Genomic DNA, 15912 nt, shown 5'->3' on the forward strand with positions numbered 1-15912 from the left:
TGGCCCGGGCTTCCAGGGACAGGTCAGACAGGTCTGGTTGGTGTAGATGGATGTTTCGCAGCTTCCGGTGCTCAAGTCCCTGGGGACCTCTGCCACTCAGTCCCACACAAGGCCTGCGCCAGCCACATGCCACTGCCCGCCCTCACCTAGAAGGGATGACTTCACCCTCAGGGCCTGGCCACAGCCTGGTGTGGGTGAGTGTCTGTCCCAAGCAGACAGCCCGGTCCCAAAAGACTGCTCAGCTGCTGCTCCCCACCACCAGCCAGGGGGCCTGTCAGATGGCTTCATCTGCCTGGCCAGCCTCTTCTGGCTGGCTTCCCGTCCCTGAGTTGACTGGCTGGCCTGCAAAGAGGTCCCGTGTGTCCCCCATGTCTATCCCTGATGCAGCCTCAGTGTCCATACTGCCCTGCAGCGTCTGTCTCCCCTTCCCTCTCCCACCTCACCACCTCCTGAGGTGTACCTGTGCTCCCAGCTCCACAAAGGCAGACCACGCTGTTAAAAATAGAGCCTCTTTATTGGTACCTATAAGCTTAGGTACAAGGTGTTCCCACAAGCTCGCAGGCTGGCAGGGCCTCCTAGGCAGGAGGGCAGGCCCAGAGCCTGGGCTTCTTGGCACAGACACAGAGAAAAATGAATAAATTATAGTTCTAATACTCGGGGACAATACAGAAATTATGATGCAAAAATCCAACATCAGCAAACAAAGGGCCTGAAAGCCATAACGAGCCCCCCTCGCCCCTGGCCAACTGGCCTTCAGGTGCAGGCAGGTGAACCAGGCTGGAGTGCAGTGCCCAGAAAGCCCTGAGTGGTCCAGGGCCTACTGTGGGCCCTGAGGCAGCCCCTTACCCTCTCTGGGCCTCCTGCTTCCCCCTCCTACATTTACGGCCTTGGAATAAAAGCTGCGGCCTTTGGCGGGGAAGAGGGGGAGAGATGGGGCAGAGGACAGGAAGGAGAGGGGGATGTGTGGAGCAGAAAAGGGTTTTGGTCACGGTTGGTCAGCCCAGCCCAGCCCCGGCCCCTGCCCCTACTTGCTCAGCCATCCAGAGCAGGGCCGCTGCCACGTTAGACAGAGGGCTCAAACCCACACCTGGTCTACACCAGAGCCCCAGCAAGGGCAGGGCTGCAGGACTATCAGGCAGAGGGACTTGGGGGGTGAGGCGGGGAGGGGCCTGTGCCCCACCCCCGACCCCAGCACTGCTCGCCAGCCACCTAGTCTCCAAATAAATTATGAGAAATAAATTACAGTCTTCACAGTCCAGAGGATCCAGTCACCCATGAGTCTCAGGGTGGCAGAAGAAACCCTAAGAGGTGGCTGATTTCAGCCTCGTGTGGCTGTCTTCGGGCTTAGGAACATCATACAACGTGGAAAAGGAGTCTGCAAAGCTCCAGGGAAGCCACATTTCTTCCCACTCCTGGCATGCGCCATGGATGTGGAAGAGAAGGTGTGGGCGTAGGGGGACCGGGCAACTGAAAGGGGAAGTGCCCCCCACCCCCCTTCAGCATAGAAAGTTACAAAAATAAATAAATCAATCCAGAGTGTTGCATGAAAATTAGTAGGAGTGCCCACATGGGAGCCAGCCAACAGGGGACCATTACATACAGACAGACTTTGGGGAGCCCCCAAATTACAACAAAGCAGCAACAGGGTTCTTGGGGCCGGGAAAAGGCACTCTGACCCTCACACAGGCACAGGCTCCACCAGAGACGCCGGGGTGGTGTCCTCAAACAACTGGCCATCCACAAAGGGAGCCAGGGCCTCGGCAGCGGGCTCAGTCAAGCCCATGATGGACTCCAGGAAGCAAGCGCTGGTGTCCGCAGGGGGAGAGAAGGCAGGCAAGGTGAAGTGGGGCGCCTCGAGGTGGTCCAGGCTGTCAGACACCTTCCGGGAGGTGTAGTGGGGCCCCAGACTGTAGTCTGGCAGGGCCTGGAGCAGCTCGAAGGAGTCGCAGGAGGACAAGCTGAGATCCGCTGAGCTGCTCTGGCCAGCGTCCGTGCTGGCTGGCACCAAGGGGCCAGGGAGGCTGCCCTCGCCCAAGCCTTCAAGGCCACTATTGAGGAAGCAGCTGGCATCCAGGTTGGCGTTTTCATCCAGGATGCCTGACGTGAGGCTGGAACTGGAATAGCTGTGGGTCCAGCTGGCCAGGCCAGTGAGGTCACCAGTACCAAAGATGTCAGCTGGGTGGAAGCAGCTGAGATTGTCCAGGCTGCCCACACCCCCATCCTCCTCCTCTTCCTCCTGTCCACCTAGTTCAGAGTCACTGAAGCTCAGGATACGAGCCAGGCCATCATCATCCATGCCAGGCTGGAAGCCAGGGCTGGGCAGGGTCAGGTGGGCAGGGCCATCCGGGGCCTCGCTAGTGCCTGAGGCTGTGGACGAATCAGTCATGTCACTGCTGCAGCTGTTGTCTCCCAGTTCGCTGCTCACGGGGGGCTTGGCTAGGGGGAACGTAGAGGCCAGGACCTGCTCGCCGGGGCTGGGAGTGCCACCCTGGGCGGGGGCCTCCAGCTCCCCAAGGCTCTCGGCCCCCTGCTCCAGCTGCAGGCGGGTGAGCGTGTGAATGAAATGGGTCTGAACTCGAGCCTGATTAAATTCCACACGGCCCTTCGGATTCTCACAACCCTCCCTGCAGCAACCACAGGGGAATGCTGTGTGATCCATCTATAAAGAAAACAGAGGTGCCAGTGAGGATCCGGTGGAGCCCGGAGAAGTCCCTGACCCAGGCTTGCCTTCCCAGCCCCGCCGAGCCCCAGTACCTGGCACTTGATGCCTGCCAGGCTGCAGCTGCAGGTCTCAGGATCACAGACCCTGTCACAGTGACAGCCGCAGTCCTCCCGGGACTGGCGCAGGGCCTGCAGCTCTCGCTTCTCCTCGCGATCGATCCTCCGCACACCTGAGGCCCGCAGCAGAGCCCGTCGCTTCCGGGCTGGGAAGGGCTGGAGGAAGGTCATTTCCTCCAACCGGCCGCCTGCCATGGCCACTGCCAAGTCCTCCTCCACAGAGGCATCATCGATGGCCTCCACGGTAAGCGGCAGGCCGGCCTCCGTCTTGGGCACCCCAGTCTCCGAAAGCTGTGTCCAGCGAAATGAGGAGGGATGTGAGAGGCTGACATGGATCACGGTCTTAACCCCCACAGCATCAGTCACTTAATAAATGCCCCCGAGTGTTTACCCTGGGCTGGGCATTGTGGATGCCATAGTGAATGGGACAGTCAAGAACACGCCCTCAGGGCATTCAGAAAGCGGTTTCCTATTTGCATCATTCCCCACTTCATGGACAAACCCCTTCCCTGAGACAGAAAGATACACTGACACCCCTATGTCCCATCTACTCCCCCTCCCCAGTAAGGTCAGGCAGACTTAGGTACCATGCCCCCTGGCCCTGCAATAGGAGCCCTTCTATGCCCATCTGCCTACAGAAAATTCAGCAGTAGGCTCTCATCAAATCAGTCAGCCCCATGGACCTCCCAAATACACAAGCAGCAAGGTGGCAAGCCCCATGACCCTTATCCCCCCCGAGGCTAGGACCTGAGAGCAGCCCGAGGGCGAGGGCCATGGAGAGGGTCTCCCTACCTTCCATCTCAGCGCCTCCAGCTTCTCCTCCTTCAAGCGTAGGCGCAGCTTCTCTTGCCGTGCTCGGGCTTGCTCCTGGGTAAACTCGGCCAGGGAGAAGCGGCGGCAGGCACTGTGGCGGGAGGCCATACCCAGGGTGCAGCCGCCACGGCTGGGCACGCTGGTGAAGCCCTGGCACCGCGGGAAGTAGAAGACGGTGATGCCATCGAAGGCCACTCGGCCTCGGCGCTTCCGGGGAGCCCGCTTCAGAATGGACAGGGCTGGAAGACAGGCAGGGGAGGAGCAGGCGTTAGTTCTCCGTGAAGCAGGGCCTGACCCCTGGGAAGTGATGCTGAACCATCTCTGCTCACAACCCTCCCACCCCACCCAGAAGAGAAACGGATCTGAGTTTAGGAGCCAGCCTGGCTGACACTGGCGCTGGTAAAAGTCCAACATCACCCTGTGTCGACACTGGCTCATTGTTATTTACTGGTCCAAACGAGAGCGTGTGTTAAGATTAAACATCTTTCCCACCTTTAGAAGCCATTTACAGGTCCCCTTCATTGTTTTCTAAAGTTCTTTTTTTGGGGGGTGTGGGGGTTGCTGTGCTGCAAGGCATGCAGGATCTTAGTTTCAGACCAGGAACTGAAGGTGTGCCCCTGCAGTGGAAGCTATTTTTACCTGGACCACCACGTAAGTCCCTCTATAGTTCTTAAAAGTATTGATTTCTAAGAGCTTTGTATATATATTAGATGTCACCAGTCTAACCTATCTGTACAAATACTTTAGTTCTTTATTTTTGCTTGTGGGGTTTTACAAAATAATTTCTAAGGTTTATGAAATCAAAAGTATATTGAGCTTTTCCCTTATCACTTCTGCATTTTGCAACAAGCTTAGGAAGGTCTACTACCCTTTATAAGTTATTAAGTAGGTCAATTACTAACCTATGTATTGGCATATTCAACACATATACTTGTATACTACTGATTTTATTAGTTTGGACCATAAGAAGTTACCATAAAATAATCAAACCTTGGTGATGCTGTATGTTTAGACTTAATATATTAATATCAATATGAATTTTGTACCCAGTTACCTGAGAGAATTCCCTCCTAACAGGTTTTCTATATACCTATTCTTGAATTTGTCATGTAGTCGACTACCTGCAAATCATGGCAATTTTGCCTGTTCTAATCAAGTGTATTTAATTCTCATTTTCTTTGCTAACTGAATTGGCTAGCACTTCCTGAATGATGTTAACAAACAGTGGTGACAGACAGTGCCCCCAGCTTGTTCCTGACTTAGTGGGACTGTTTCCAGTGTTTCCTCATCAATCCTAATACCAGGTTTTGAAACATGTATTTTTTTATCATTTAGGGTATGATATTTACTTATTCTTATCATACTAAGGGTCTTATCTAGAAGGAATATTGTTGTTGTAGTTGCTGTTCAGTCACTAAGCCGTGTCCAGTTCTTTGCAATTCCATGGACTGCAATACGCCAAGCTTCCCTGTCCTTCACTGTCTCCTGGAGTTTGCTCAAATTCATGTCCACTGAGTCAGTGATGCTATCTAACCATCTCATCCTCTGCTGTCTTCTTATCCTTTTGCCAGAAGGAATATTACATGTTATCAAACAGCAGCTCTCATATTTTTCCTCCTCTGACATAGTCATCTGGTAAATTTATATGATTAGATTTTACAGTATTAAACCATCCTTGTACTTCTACAGTAAACCCATAGTAGTTTAGTCAGTTAATGTACTATTAGATTGTATCTGCTAAAAGTTATACTTTTTCATGTATAATGTACAGCTCTGCATATAGTCCATAAATAGACATATCTGTGGTATTAAGCCATCATGGTGGGGATGATCAGAGAAAAAAATGTCTCCATGTGCTCCTTGGCATTGAGAGGGTGCAATAATGAAAAATAAGGTGGAGAAACACTTTAGGGCCTCTTTGTCAGTTTGAAATCAGAATCATGTAAACTTAAAAAACTAACTGGGGGAATAAAACCTTTTCACTGCATTCAAGCAAAGCCAAACAGCATTTTGCTGGGTGAAGGACCGGCCTGACAGGCCCCGCAGCACAGAAGCATGATGGGGTGTGGGACTTGGGCAGGGCAGCTGGTAGAGGACAGGGAGCCAGTTGGGAGAAACGAAACTGGAACTGAGGGGCAGAGCTGGGCGGGAAGGCCCCGGGGCCACCGAGGAGCCCTGCCCTGAACAGGATGACTCCAAGCTGGAGAGTCCCAAGGTCAAAGGTGAGTGCAGCTGGAGCCGGCATTCCCGAGTGACCTCTGCAGGACAGGAAGTGGGTGAGCTGGGGAGCAAAGCCGGGAAGCTGAAGCCGGTGGGGGGCGGGGGGACTTCATCAGGGCCCCCCAGTTTCATCTGGAGGAAGGAAAAGGGGTGCGATGGGGTTCCCAGGGCAGAGACTCACGAGTGAAACTTCGGGGCCCACAGAAGTCACGGTCAGGCAAGGGCAGCTGATCCCAGGGGCTCTCCTCATCCGAGTCCCAGGCCGGGGAGCCCGAGGAGCTGGGGGAGCAGGAGGGAGAGCGCTGGCCCGAGGAGGACAAGGAGGAGGACGAGCAGAGGGAGGACGAGTCCTCATCCAGCTGGTCAAACTTCCGCTTCAGCAGCCCGGTCATGGTGGCGAGGGTGCTCTGGGGCCCGCACACAGCCTGCCTGGAATGAGAATGGGAGAGCTCTAGGTGGCACGCCTGAGGGCAGGAGGTGGGCACCCAGCCCTGGTCATCGCCTCTCCCACCACCCCCCCAGCCAAGGATGCTCAGGCCCTCCCTAAGGAGCTCTACCTGACGGGGCCAGGACTCCAGGAGGTGGCTTTGCACTGGATGGAGCCTGAGGTTCACACCCTCACCCTGGCGCTTGCAGACTTGCACCACCTCTGCCCCAAAGTTTCCCCCTTCATTACCTACTGTAACCCACCTACACACATGCACACACCAGACCAACAGATGGGCCGACAGACCTCAGCCTGGCCTTGCTCATTCCCCTGCAGGAATCCCGGGGGCTGACTCACTGGCTGGGTGATTCACACGGCTGCATCTGTGCGCCTTTGTGTGTGTGCGGCCGGGTGCATGCCGACAGCCTGCACGGCTCTCATACAGTGGCTGCTTCCTCCTCCTCCCTCCCAGCACACCCACAGACACGCCGCCCTGCACACACTGGTGACAGGCCCTCGCTCAGGGCCAGGCCGACCAGGGCACTCCAGGGAACGGGCTGGCTTGGACACCACCCCTGATTTCCAACACACAACTTTCCCATGATGGAGCTGCTCAGACTTTCCCTTAGAAACCCCCGCCCACAGGAGAAGTCCCCTGCCTCCAGGCCTGACTGTGGGACCAGAGCCACCTGGGCTTCATGGCTCTTTAATATCTCCTGTTTGATCTTCAAAATTTACCTTCATCTTGCCTTTCCGCTCCAATTTCTAACCCTGTTTGAATTAACTTTCAAGGGAAAGTATGCTCTCCCCTTAAAAAACAAAAACCCTCTTGGAGTGCCACTGACCGGCCACGCTGAGGTTCCACGCTCCTCCTGTCTGCGGTCGGGTGACCTAGAGCGCCCGGGACACACCGCTTGCTGTGTCTCCCCTTTAAGGGTCCCAGCCCTCCTCAGCAGAGCAACCAAGGTTCTCACAGCCTGACTGGCCTCACCTGAGGGAAGGGGACTTGGGTTTCCTCCTCCTAACAGCCTCTTCCACTGTTCGGAGAATGCCCAAAGGACTCGGAGCCCAGCTAGCCCCTCTCTCCGTGCGTCCTGAGCACTCAGGGCCGGGCCCCAGGAGGTCAGCAGGAGGAAGGGGAAACGGTGCTGAGGCCCCAGAGCTGGGGAGCCCCTCCCCCACTGCCATCACAGGAAATGAGCGTGAGCAGGAAAAGCCAACCAGGGGCTGGCAATCTCCCCTGCTCAGGTGTCCTTTCGAAACACCCCTTGGCCTAGCCTCCCACGAAGTCCCTGGGTCCCAGACTTAGGCGGTGTGCTGTCAACCAACTTACTGGGTAAAATTCATCCCAGGGACAGCCTCTCCCCACAGGCACCAGAGCAGCAAGAGAAGCTCTGCGACTTGCCAACCCTCCAACAATGCTGAGCCCAGGGGAAGAGGACGCACAGGTGTTTCCGGGGGCTTCTCAGCAGATAGTTTCTCAGGCTTGGCACCCCCCACCTCTCCCAGGGTCAAACCACAAACAAAAACAACCCAGCTCTCAGCTGACCTGAAGACTCTCCCAGGAGATGGGGGAACTCATGGCCCAGAGGTAGATGCATGCACGCATGCACACACACACACACACACGCTCATGCACGCACAGAGGCACCCAGACACAGAAACACAGAAACACACACGACAAACCACGCCCAAGGATCTTGTCCTTACCACAATCCCACTGTGAGATCCCATCTCTTCCCCAATTCCAGATGCTGCCTATAGGGTGCTGAATGCCTTCCTAGTCACACACCTAAGCCGAAGATTCCCTCAAACCAAATGCTCACTTGGTCTCTGCCTGGCCATCCCTTAGAAACATAAAATTCTGCAGGCCCCATATCGAACCCCTTGTCTCTGTTCCCCACCTCCCCATGCCATCTGTTCCTCTTCCTGTGTTCCCTATCTTAGTAACAGCACTGCCACCCACCCAGTTACTCAAGCCAGAAACCTGCAGTCATCCTCAATTCCTTCCTGCCACCCTCCATCCACATCCAGTCACCCAGTCCTGGAAGTACACATTAGCTCATTCGATCCACACAAGGCCAGGCACCGACATGGCAGGTATCACAGAGGCTGCGCAGCAGTGTGAAGAGAACCTTGGCTCCAGAACCACACTGCTCACATCTGAACCCTGGCGTGGCTATCAGTTGGCTGGGTGATGTTGGGCAAGTTCCTTAACTTCTCTGGGTTTTCAATTTGTCTTACAACCGAATAGGGTTGGGAGGTTTACGTGAATCAATCCATGTCAGGTTCTTAGAACAGTGGTAAATGCTTGCTGAATGTGTCATTCTACACCGAGGGGGAAAAAAAAAAAAGAAAAAGAACGAGCTCCTGGATACACATGACACAGATGGTTCTCACTGATAGCACGGTGAGTGACAGAAGCCAGACACAAGATTACATGTGAATGAAGTTGAAGAAAAGGCAAACCCAATCAGTGATGATACAAGTCGGAATCGTGATTACCCAGGGGGTGGAAAAGGGCATGTACTGGAGACAGCCATGAGGGAATTTTCCCAGGGGCGGGTGGGGGTAGTAGTGTCTGGAAATGTTCTGTGTTGTCTGGGTGGCGGTTCCATGGGTGTCTAAAACATCTCACTGAACACTTAAGATTCGTCTGCTTTGTGCATTTTACACACGTCACCTTCCATTCTGAAAGTCTGTTACCCTTACGTCTCTGTCTCACTGACACTGTCCACGTCTCCCGCTCTCTCCTCGCAGTCACTCTTTACCCTGGAGCTAGAATGATCTTATTAAACCAAGTCTGCCCACCATCTCCACGCAGAGAATCATTCCCTAAGGGGCGTCCCTTAGGATCAAGTCCACAGTTCGAAGAGGCTAAGCATGCCTGGCCCCCAGACTCATCATGCAAGACTCTTCCCACCCTCCTCACTTTATACTACAGCTGAACTTACAGTTGCCCCAACAGGCATGACCTTCTCACTCCTGGCCTTCGCACAAGTTGGAACCCAGCCTCACTCCCCTTAAGAAGTCATCTCCCAGAGGGCCTCCCTGACACCATTCCTCCTCCCCACTACATGCCTCTCTGGGCCTCCATGAGCCACGGGATCCCCCCATCACAGCCCTTATGGCTCCTTCCTGTGACCACCTCACTGCTCATCTCCCTCGTGCCGGGCTGAAGGCCTCTCTGCTGGTCGGCACTGTGCCTGTGCCTGGAGTAGAGTCTGGCACAGAGGAGGCTCCTGAGGACCACCGGAGGTAGGCAGGCTGGCGCTGCAGGTCAGGTATCCACAGAGGAACGATTTAGGCACATGAGGTTTCTGGGGGCCACTGGCCAGTGTGCCCTCCTCCTGCTCGGGTCACAGTTCGGGGCACAACCTGCCCATACCCCAGCCTGTGCCTGAGGGTTTGAGCAAGAATAGCACCCAGGAGGGGGTAGCTCCGAGGGCAGGAAAAGGAAGCTCCGGCTGCCAGCAAGTGCCAACACAGGCATCTCAGGAGGTTCCCCAATAGTAAACAAGTGGAAGGAGTGTTAGGGAAGCCCGTTCAAGCCAGACACCCTGGCTCTGTCTCAGGGATGTCTACAGAATGGGAGTTTAAGGGGAGAGGGTTGTAAACTCCAGGGTGGCAGACGGGGACACAGGGGAGCCATGGCCGTGGTGCACCTCCTAGCGAGGAGCGCCAAGTGAAATCTGCAGACCTGGAAATGGGGAATCATGTCCTCCCTGACCCGGGGTGGCGAGGAGGAGCCCCTGGATGTTGTGCTCGGCTGCCCCACTTGGGAATCCAGAGGCTGAAAGAGGCAGAGGCAGATGAGACCAAAAGACTCAGCCAGAGACAAGGAGAGGCCAAGTCAGAAAAGGAATGAAAGATAGTGGAAGAGTCCAAGAAAAGTGTCAGACAGTGAGTCAGAGGGTGGGGGAGGGGCCCTCCACAGCTACCCAGGAATCAAGATCCCTACCGACCGTGGCACTGTTCCCAGGGTGAGCACAGCCCCCTCCGAGGGTCCTGGAGGAAGGAAAAGCAATTCCCAGGAGCGGGCCCAGACAGAAATACCACACCCCCGAGGAGCCCCGGAGACAGGCCCTGAATCAAAGAGAACCAGGCTTCTTCCGGGATCTGCCTGGGCCCTGAGAATCAGGCCCTCCCTGCCTGTCACCACTCAGAAGAGCTGACAGTCCAGGACGAGGGGGGGGGGGGGGTGCCTCCCCACTCCTCGCCGCAATTATCTACACACTCAGGCCACACTGTGTGAACCCAGGGAAGGCCACCTCACCCTGGATACCAACCAAACAAAGGCTGTGTAAAGCACGGGAATCCCCAGGCCTCTGAAAGGTCACACCAACTCCTCTTCAACCTCAGCAGTCCCAATGCCCCAGTCCCAGGTCAGAGCTGGTATTGGAAAAGGGGCACCTTCAGCTGCCTCCACTCTGTCAGGAATCTGAAGAATGTGTCTTTTAACCTCAGAGCCCCAGCCCTTGGCCAGGCCAGACCCAGCTCTCCCCAATACCTGGAGTCACATGACCCCAGGCCCCCAGGAACTACTTCCTGGGAGAAAGGGAGGACACCTTTAAGCACCTCAGACCCCATGGGTATCAGCTAGAAGAACAGCCACAGCAGCTCAGAGGGGGCAAGCAGAAGGCCCTGGCACATCCCCACCCCTACCAAACCCTCCCCCAGGGGGAAGAGACAGTTCCTCAGCCTTGGCCTCCAGGGCTTGGCACTGGGGAGGCGCCAAATGTTTGCTGGCTACATGAAGCAACTGCTCCTGCAGAAGGGAAATTGCACCTGACAGAGACTGCTTCCTCCCCCTAAGCAAGGCCCCCTTCACTGCCATTCATTCATTCATTTCTTGCAACAAATATTTATTGGGTGCCTATGACATGCCAAGCACTGTGTCACGCGCTGGGAATACAGGGAGCAAGACACAGACAATACTGCCCCCCCCGGAAGCTTTGAGTTTATAGGGAATAGAATAATGAGTTATGAACCCTGTTGAGTGCTGGAATGGAGGGCGGGAAGGGGTACAGCTGGGAGTGAAGACAGGTCTCTCGAAGAAAAGGGTGGGATGGGGTAAAAGTTCTAGAGAGAGAGGCTGGGGGGACACAGGAACACTGAGGGACTTGAGGAGCAAGAGGCAGAGAGAGAGATGGGGGGGTGGGGAAGGGGCTCCCTGGGAGGGGACTTTGGGAGCCAGGGCTGACAGGCAGGCTTTAGCCTAAGGGCACAGGAAGGGCTGAAGTAGGGAGTGACAATACCAGATTTGCATTTTAAAAAGATGGCTCAGCACGGGACAGGAGGGGGTGGGACAGGAGGGGGTGTGACGGGTTGGACGGAGCTGCCAGAGGTGGGTGAGAGATGACATGCCAGAGGCTTAGGAGAAAGGGGAAGGGAACCTGGTGACTTCTGGAGGTGGGGACCAAAAAAGGCAGTGATGTTGAGGATTTGGGGGTAAGTGATGAGTTCTGCTCGAGAGGGCTGTGAGACATCTGAGTGGAGGAGTCGGGTGGAACAGTGGAGCCAGGGAAGGACCCCTCTTGTGTCAGGAGTGTGGGCTGTGTGTGTGACTGCGCTGGGGAGCCGGAGTGACTAAGTGTGTGACGGCTGCCGTGGTGTGGGCATCTCAACAGTGTCCTGCCAGTGGAAGGGCCCCCGGGGAGGGGAAACTGAGGACGGGGAGGAAGTAGTGCTGGGGAGGGAGACTTGCGTGGGAGAAGCCTACGTGTGCCCGAGGGTGCCCGCGGCTAGCTGCGCCCGTGACTCACAGCGGTGGCCTCTGCGTGTGACGGTGACTGACAAACAGGTGAGCGTGCGACACAATCCCTCCCCCTCCCCCCTCCTCCCCGCCGGGGTCCGTGACTCACGGAGCCTCACTCCTCGGTCATCCCTCCAACTCCCTGACCGGCGCCGGGCACTCGCCGCGGCCCTGGCACCCGCCCCCGGGGGGAGCCCGAGGAGGAAGGCGACAAATGTCACCTGCTCCGGCCACGCGAGGAACTTCTGAAAAGTTCTCAGGCAACTGGGTCAAAAGGGAACTCACCCGCAGACGCGCGCCCGCCGCCACCCCGCCACCCGCGCGCAACCCCGGCTCGGCCGCCACCCGCCCGGCGGTCGGGGCGCCGGGACCTCCTGGGGTCCCGGCGATGGGGCGGGGGGAGGGCAGCAGAAAACCTGCGACTGTCGTCTCCCGGGCTCCGGACTCCGGCCGCGGCGGGCCGTCCGAGACCGGGCTCTCCCCGCCCCGATGCCCTCTCAAAGTAGCGAGGAAGAAACGTCAGGGGCTGTGGAGCAGCGCCCTCCATGCGGGACGCCCCCTCCCCAAAGTCCAGTCCCACCGGCCCGAAGCCCCCGGTGCTGACCTGAGGTACGGACGCTGGGCAAGGGCAACGCCGCGACCCACGTCCTGGTCGGGAACGCCCCCTGCGCCGCGACCCCGCGCTCGCTCGCTCTCTCGCTAGCTCGCTCGGCGGACAGCACTCGGCCCAGCTGCCCCTCGCTCTGCGCGTCCGGCAGCGGCGGCGGCGGCGGGAGACTGGCTGAGCCCGGCCCCGCCCGCCGCTCCGCCCTCCTCGTCAGTGGAAAACTCCGGGACTCACGGCGCTGACGCACGCCGGGCCTCCCGCCCGCCGCCCCGCCCCGCCCCGCCCCGGAGGCCCCGCCCCGCCCGGAGGCCCCGCCCCTCCCCGCTCCAGCCGGAGCAGGCGCAGCGGTCGCCGGCCTCCCTGCGGACTCTGACCCCGCCACGGCGCCGCGGCCGCTTTCGACCCCCAGCCCCCTCCGCTGCCCTCCTCCGGGCCCTCTCCCGCAAAGGTTCCGAGAGTCACCGACGCTCCCGCCAGCGGAGCAGGATCGGGAAGGTCCGTACCTTTCCCTGCGGCCCCCGTTTACAGATCGGTAGACTGAGGCCCAGATCGGCGTGTAGCTTGTCAGGCCGCCGGGCGGTGCCAGAGCCCAGGCCCCCTACACGCCCAGACCCCAACCTCGCCCGAGCCAGTTTACTGTAATCCCGTCAAAAGTTCCTTCCTCACCCTCCGTCCTACCACCTCCCCTACCCCCCGCTCCCCGCAGATCCCCCTGGAAAGTATAATCTGGAGAAGAACCAGAGGTGGGTGAGGTGGATGAGTAGAGATAATGGGGTGTGGGAGAAGGTCATCCTTGGTCCTGACCTTCACCTCTGCTCAGGAGCCGGAGACTCTGCAGAAGTCCTGAATTAGGGGTTTCTGGAACCAGCCTACACTATCCCCACCGCTACCAGATCCCTTTCTTGAAAAAAAAAAAAAAAAAAAACACTCTGGTTTCTTCTGAGCCAGACCCTGGGCCACTTAAAATGGCCCACTGCCTGCTCTGCTCCCGCCAAGGCCTTTCCTGACTCGGGGCCAACTCTCGCAGTATTAGTGCGCCGGGGAAAGTGTGTGCATGCCCGGGGAAGCGCGTTCTGGGCCAGAAGGCCAACCGCTGTGGTCGGACCCTCCCCACCACGCGTGCCCTGAGCGCCTCTCCCCTCGCACCTTTGCTGCTGGTGGTGTTCTCGCCTGGAACGCCTTCCGGCCCTCGCTGCTTACCAGAATCCCATCTCCTTTAAGGTCTCTCAGCTCGCACTGCCTCCTCCAGGGAGCCTTCTGTGGGAGCCTGGCCCTCCCCTCCCAGCCCGCTCCCGCTGCATTCTGGGTTCTTCTCTGACTGTCCTGGATGAATGCTGTCTGGGACTAGCCCGGCCCTTAGGATTCCTTTCTACCTAACTGCAGGTGGGGGGTGGGGGCGACCTGTCCTGCCTGCTTGGCATCTGAGGTAGAGGTGATGGTAGGGCCTCTGTAGCCACAGATGTGAATGTAGAGGGGGTCAGGAGGGGTCTGCCCGCCCTTTACCTTGCCAAGAAAGAATGGAGTTTGGGGGAATCTGGATGGCTGGAGCCCACCCTCCAGTGACTTCCCAGTGCCTTCTGGATGAGGTCTTAACTCCGCGGGGCCTACAAAGCTGAAATAAGCAGGCCTTTGCCCCACCTTTGCAGCCTCACCTCTTTCTCTTCAAACTCCCATCCCCCACTCCCTTCCCTGCGTCTCCATTATCATGTCTTTAATGTGTGTTGGTCTATTTGTAACATCGGTACAACCGCAGGGTAGTTTTAATTTACACACGCGGTGTTCTATTCTATACCCTCTTAAATTTGTTCTGCCCTTACCTCTGCACTCCCGACCCACGCCCTTGGGAACTGCACTCCAGCCCTGATTGCCAGTAGTCAGTTCTTGGGGTGTGCCCAGCTCATCCTAATTTAAACTTTCAAAGATGCTAATCTCCAGCCTGGTTTGCACCCACTTAGATATATGGCTTCTTTATGCATTTCCATGTGAGTTGTCTGTGAGCACTGGGAGGGCAGGGACCATACCTGACTAGCCTTTCTGCTTGTGCTCCTTAAGAACAAAAAAGGTATTAAATAAATTGTCTATGGGGTAAATGTCTATCAAGAGCTGGGGCTCAAGGAGAGGTCAAGGCTGGAAGTGGGGATGGAAGACACCTGGTAAGTTGAAGCTCTGGGTGTGGCTGAGACAGCCCTGGAAGGAGTTGATAAGCTACAGAGCTGAGCGTCCTTTGCTGGAGGTGACTCAGCTCTTAGGGCTACTAGGCAAGGTGGCTACCCACCCACTCCCACCCCCCTCAAATATTTAGCTGCACTGTCTCCTAAGTCTGCTAGGTTGTAGACCTTGCTGGTCCCAAGGAATCATTTCTTCCAGGAGTTCTTTTCTGTGTGTGTCTTATCTGTCTCTATCTCCAGTCTTCCAGTTTGTAAAGTGGGGGCATTAGACCTGAGAACGCCATCACCTTCAACATTCTTTGAGTTAGTTTCTAGAAGATGCTGCCTGCTGATCAGAGAACTGGGCAGGGTTGAGCCCTAGAGTTAATGAGGGTCTCTGGCTGTCTCAGTTGCATCCGCTGGGCTGTGTATGAGGGAAACCAGACAGAACAGAGACTAGGGCAGGGAGTTGGCAAGGGCTGGAGTTAGGGCTTAGAGCAGGGAGCCCAATGGTTGATAGGATTTGGGAGGCAGGAAGAGAAGGAAAAAATAAGGGAAAATATAGGAGAATAAAAAGAATCAAATAAGTGATGTGTTTTCTTTAGAAAAGCATCTCCCTGTCCTGGGATGGGCTCACCAGATGTTCCCCAGATGTTTGCTGATGATGAGAAACATCTTCCTCTGGGATCACAAGTAAGTTCTTCCTGTTGGTAGGGAAATGAAGGGTCTGTTCCAAGGCAAGGAGGGTGGGGTCTGGAGCAGCATCCATTTGTGACTATGGCACATGCATAGGCAGAAACACACCCACACATCCTCAGGGAATTTCTGAATACTTAGGGGAGTCCCACAAGTTTCTCAAACAGTCAGCATCCACAGACCACCCAATTTTAGGTAAATAAAAAACAACCTCATCTTAAATAAACATTTTTTAAAATAAAAAATTCATTTCCATCGAAAAGATGAAGATTAAAAGGATAATGTTTGGGGGCATTCCCTGTCCCCCTTCTGATGGCTATGTTAGAAGCTTTCTGTGTCCTTTTTCACTGTAATAAAACTTCTGCCACACAGACGCTCTGAGCGATCAAGCCTTGTCCCTGATCCTGAAGCTAAATCTTCTTTGGAGACCACGAATCTGACATCATTCACCATAAGCTATCAACAGCTT

General features: G+C 56.2%; 2 protein-coding genes across 3 annotated transcripts in view; one reads left to right on the plus strand and one right to left on the minus strand.

Moving 5' to 3' along the window:
- Positions 1–495: 495 nt before the first annotated feature.
- CSRNP1 (cysteine and serine rich nuclear protein 1) lies at positions 496–12761 on the minus strand. Its single transcript, XM_065933040.1, has 5 exons — positions 12598–12761; positions 5993–6240; positions 3571–3830; positions 2755–3069; positions 496–2659 (listed from the first exon to the last, which is right to left on the minus strand). The coding sequence occupies exons 2-5, from the start codon at positions 6201–6203 to the stop codon at positions 1679–1681; spliced, it is 1767 nt and encodes a 588-aa protein (XP_065789112.1). The 5' UTR covers positions 6204–6240; positions 12598–12761; the 3' UTR covers positions 496–1678.
- Positions 12762–12967: 206 nt separating this feature from the next.
- Positions 12968–15912, plus strand: part of CCR8 (C-C motif chemokine receptor 8) — a 140866-nt gene continuing 137921 nt past the window's right edge. Inside the window, exons 1-2 of one of the 2 annotated variants that reach the window (XM_065933056.1) lie at positions 12968–13095; positions 15353–15440. The gene's annotated coding sequence lies outside the window, so the exon portion shown is untranslated. Of the gene's footprint in view, positions 13096–13251; positions 13344–15352; positions 15441–15912 lie in introns of those variants that run through there. The other variant, XM_065933054.1, reaches the window with a different exon arrangement.

Source organism: Muntiacus reevesi, chromosome 4, assembly GCF_963930625.1.
Source record: "Muntiacus reevesi chromosome 4, mMunRee1.1, whole genome shotgun sequence".
Taxonomy (NCBI): Eukaryota; Metazoa; Chordata; class Mammalia; order Artiodactyla; family Cervidae; genus Muntiacus; species Muntiacus reevesi.

What these genes read in the sequence shown, in the direction of transcription:
- CSRNP1 (XM_065933040.1), bottom strand. Translation starts at nt 6,203, where the DNA reads ATGACCGGGCTGCTGAAGCGGAAGTTTGACCAGCTGGATGAGGACTCG. An exon ending in TGGAGGCGCTGAGATGGAAG is followed by an intron (nt 3,070 to 3,570) that starts GTAGGGAGACCC and finishes CGCTGGACACAG; the next exon opens with CTTTCGGAGACTGGGGTGCC. An exon ending in TGGCAGGCATCAAGTGCCAG is followed by an intron (nt 2,660 to 2,754) that starts GTACTGGGGCTC and finishes TTTTCTTTATAG; the next exon opens with ATGGATCACACAGCATTCCC.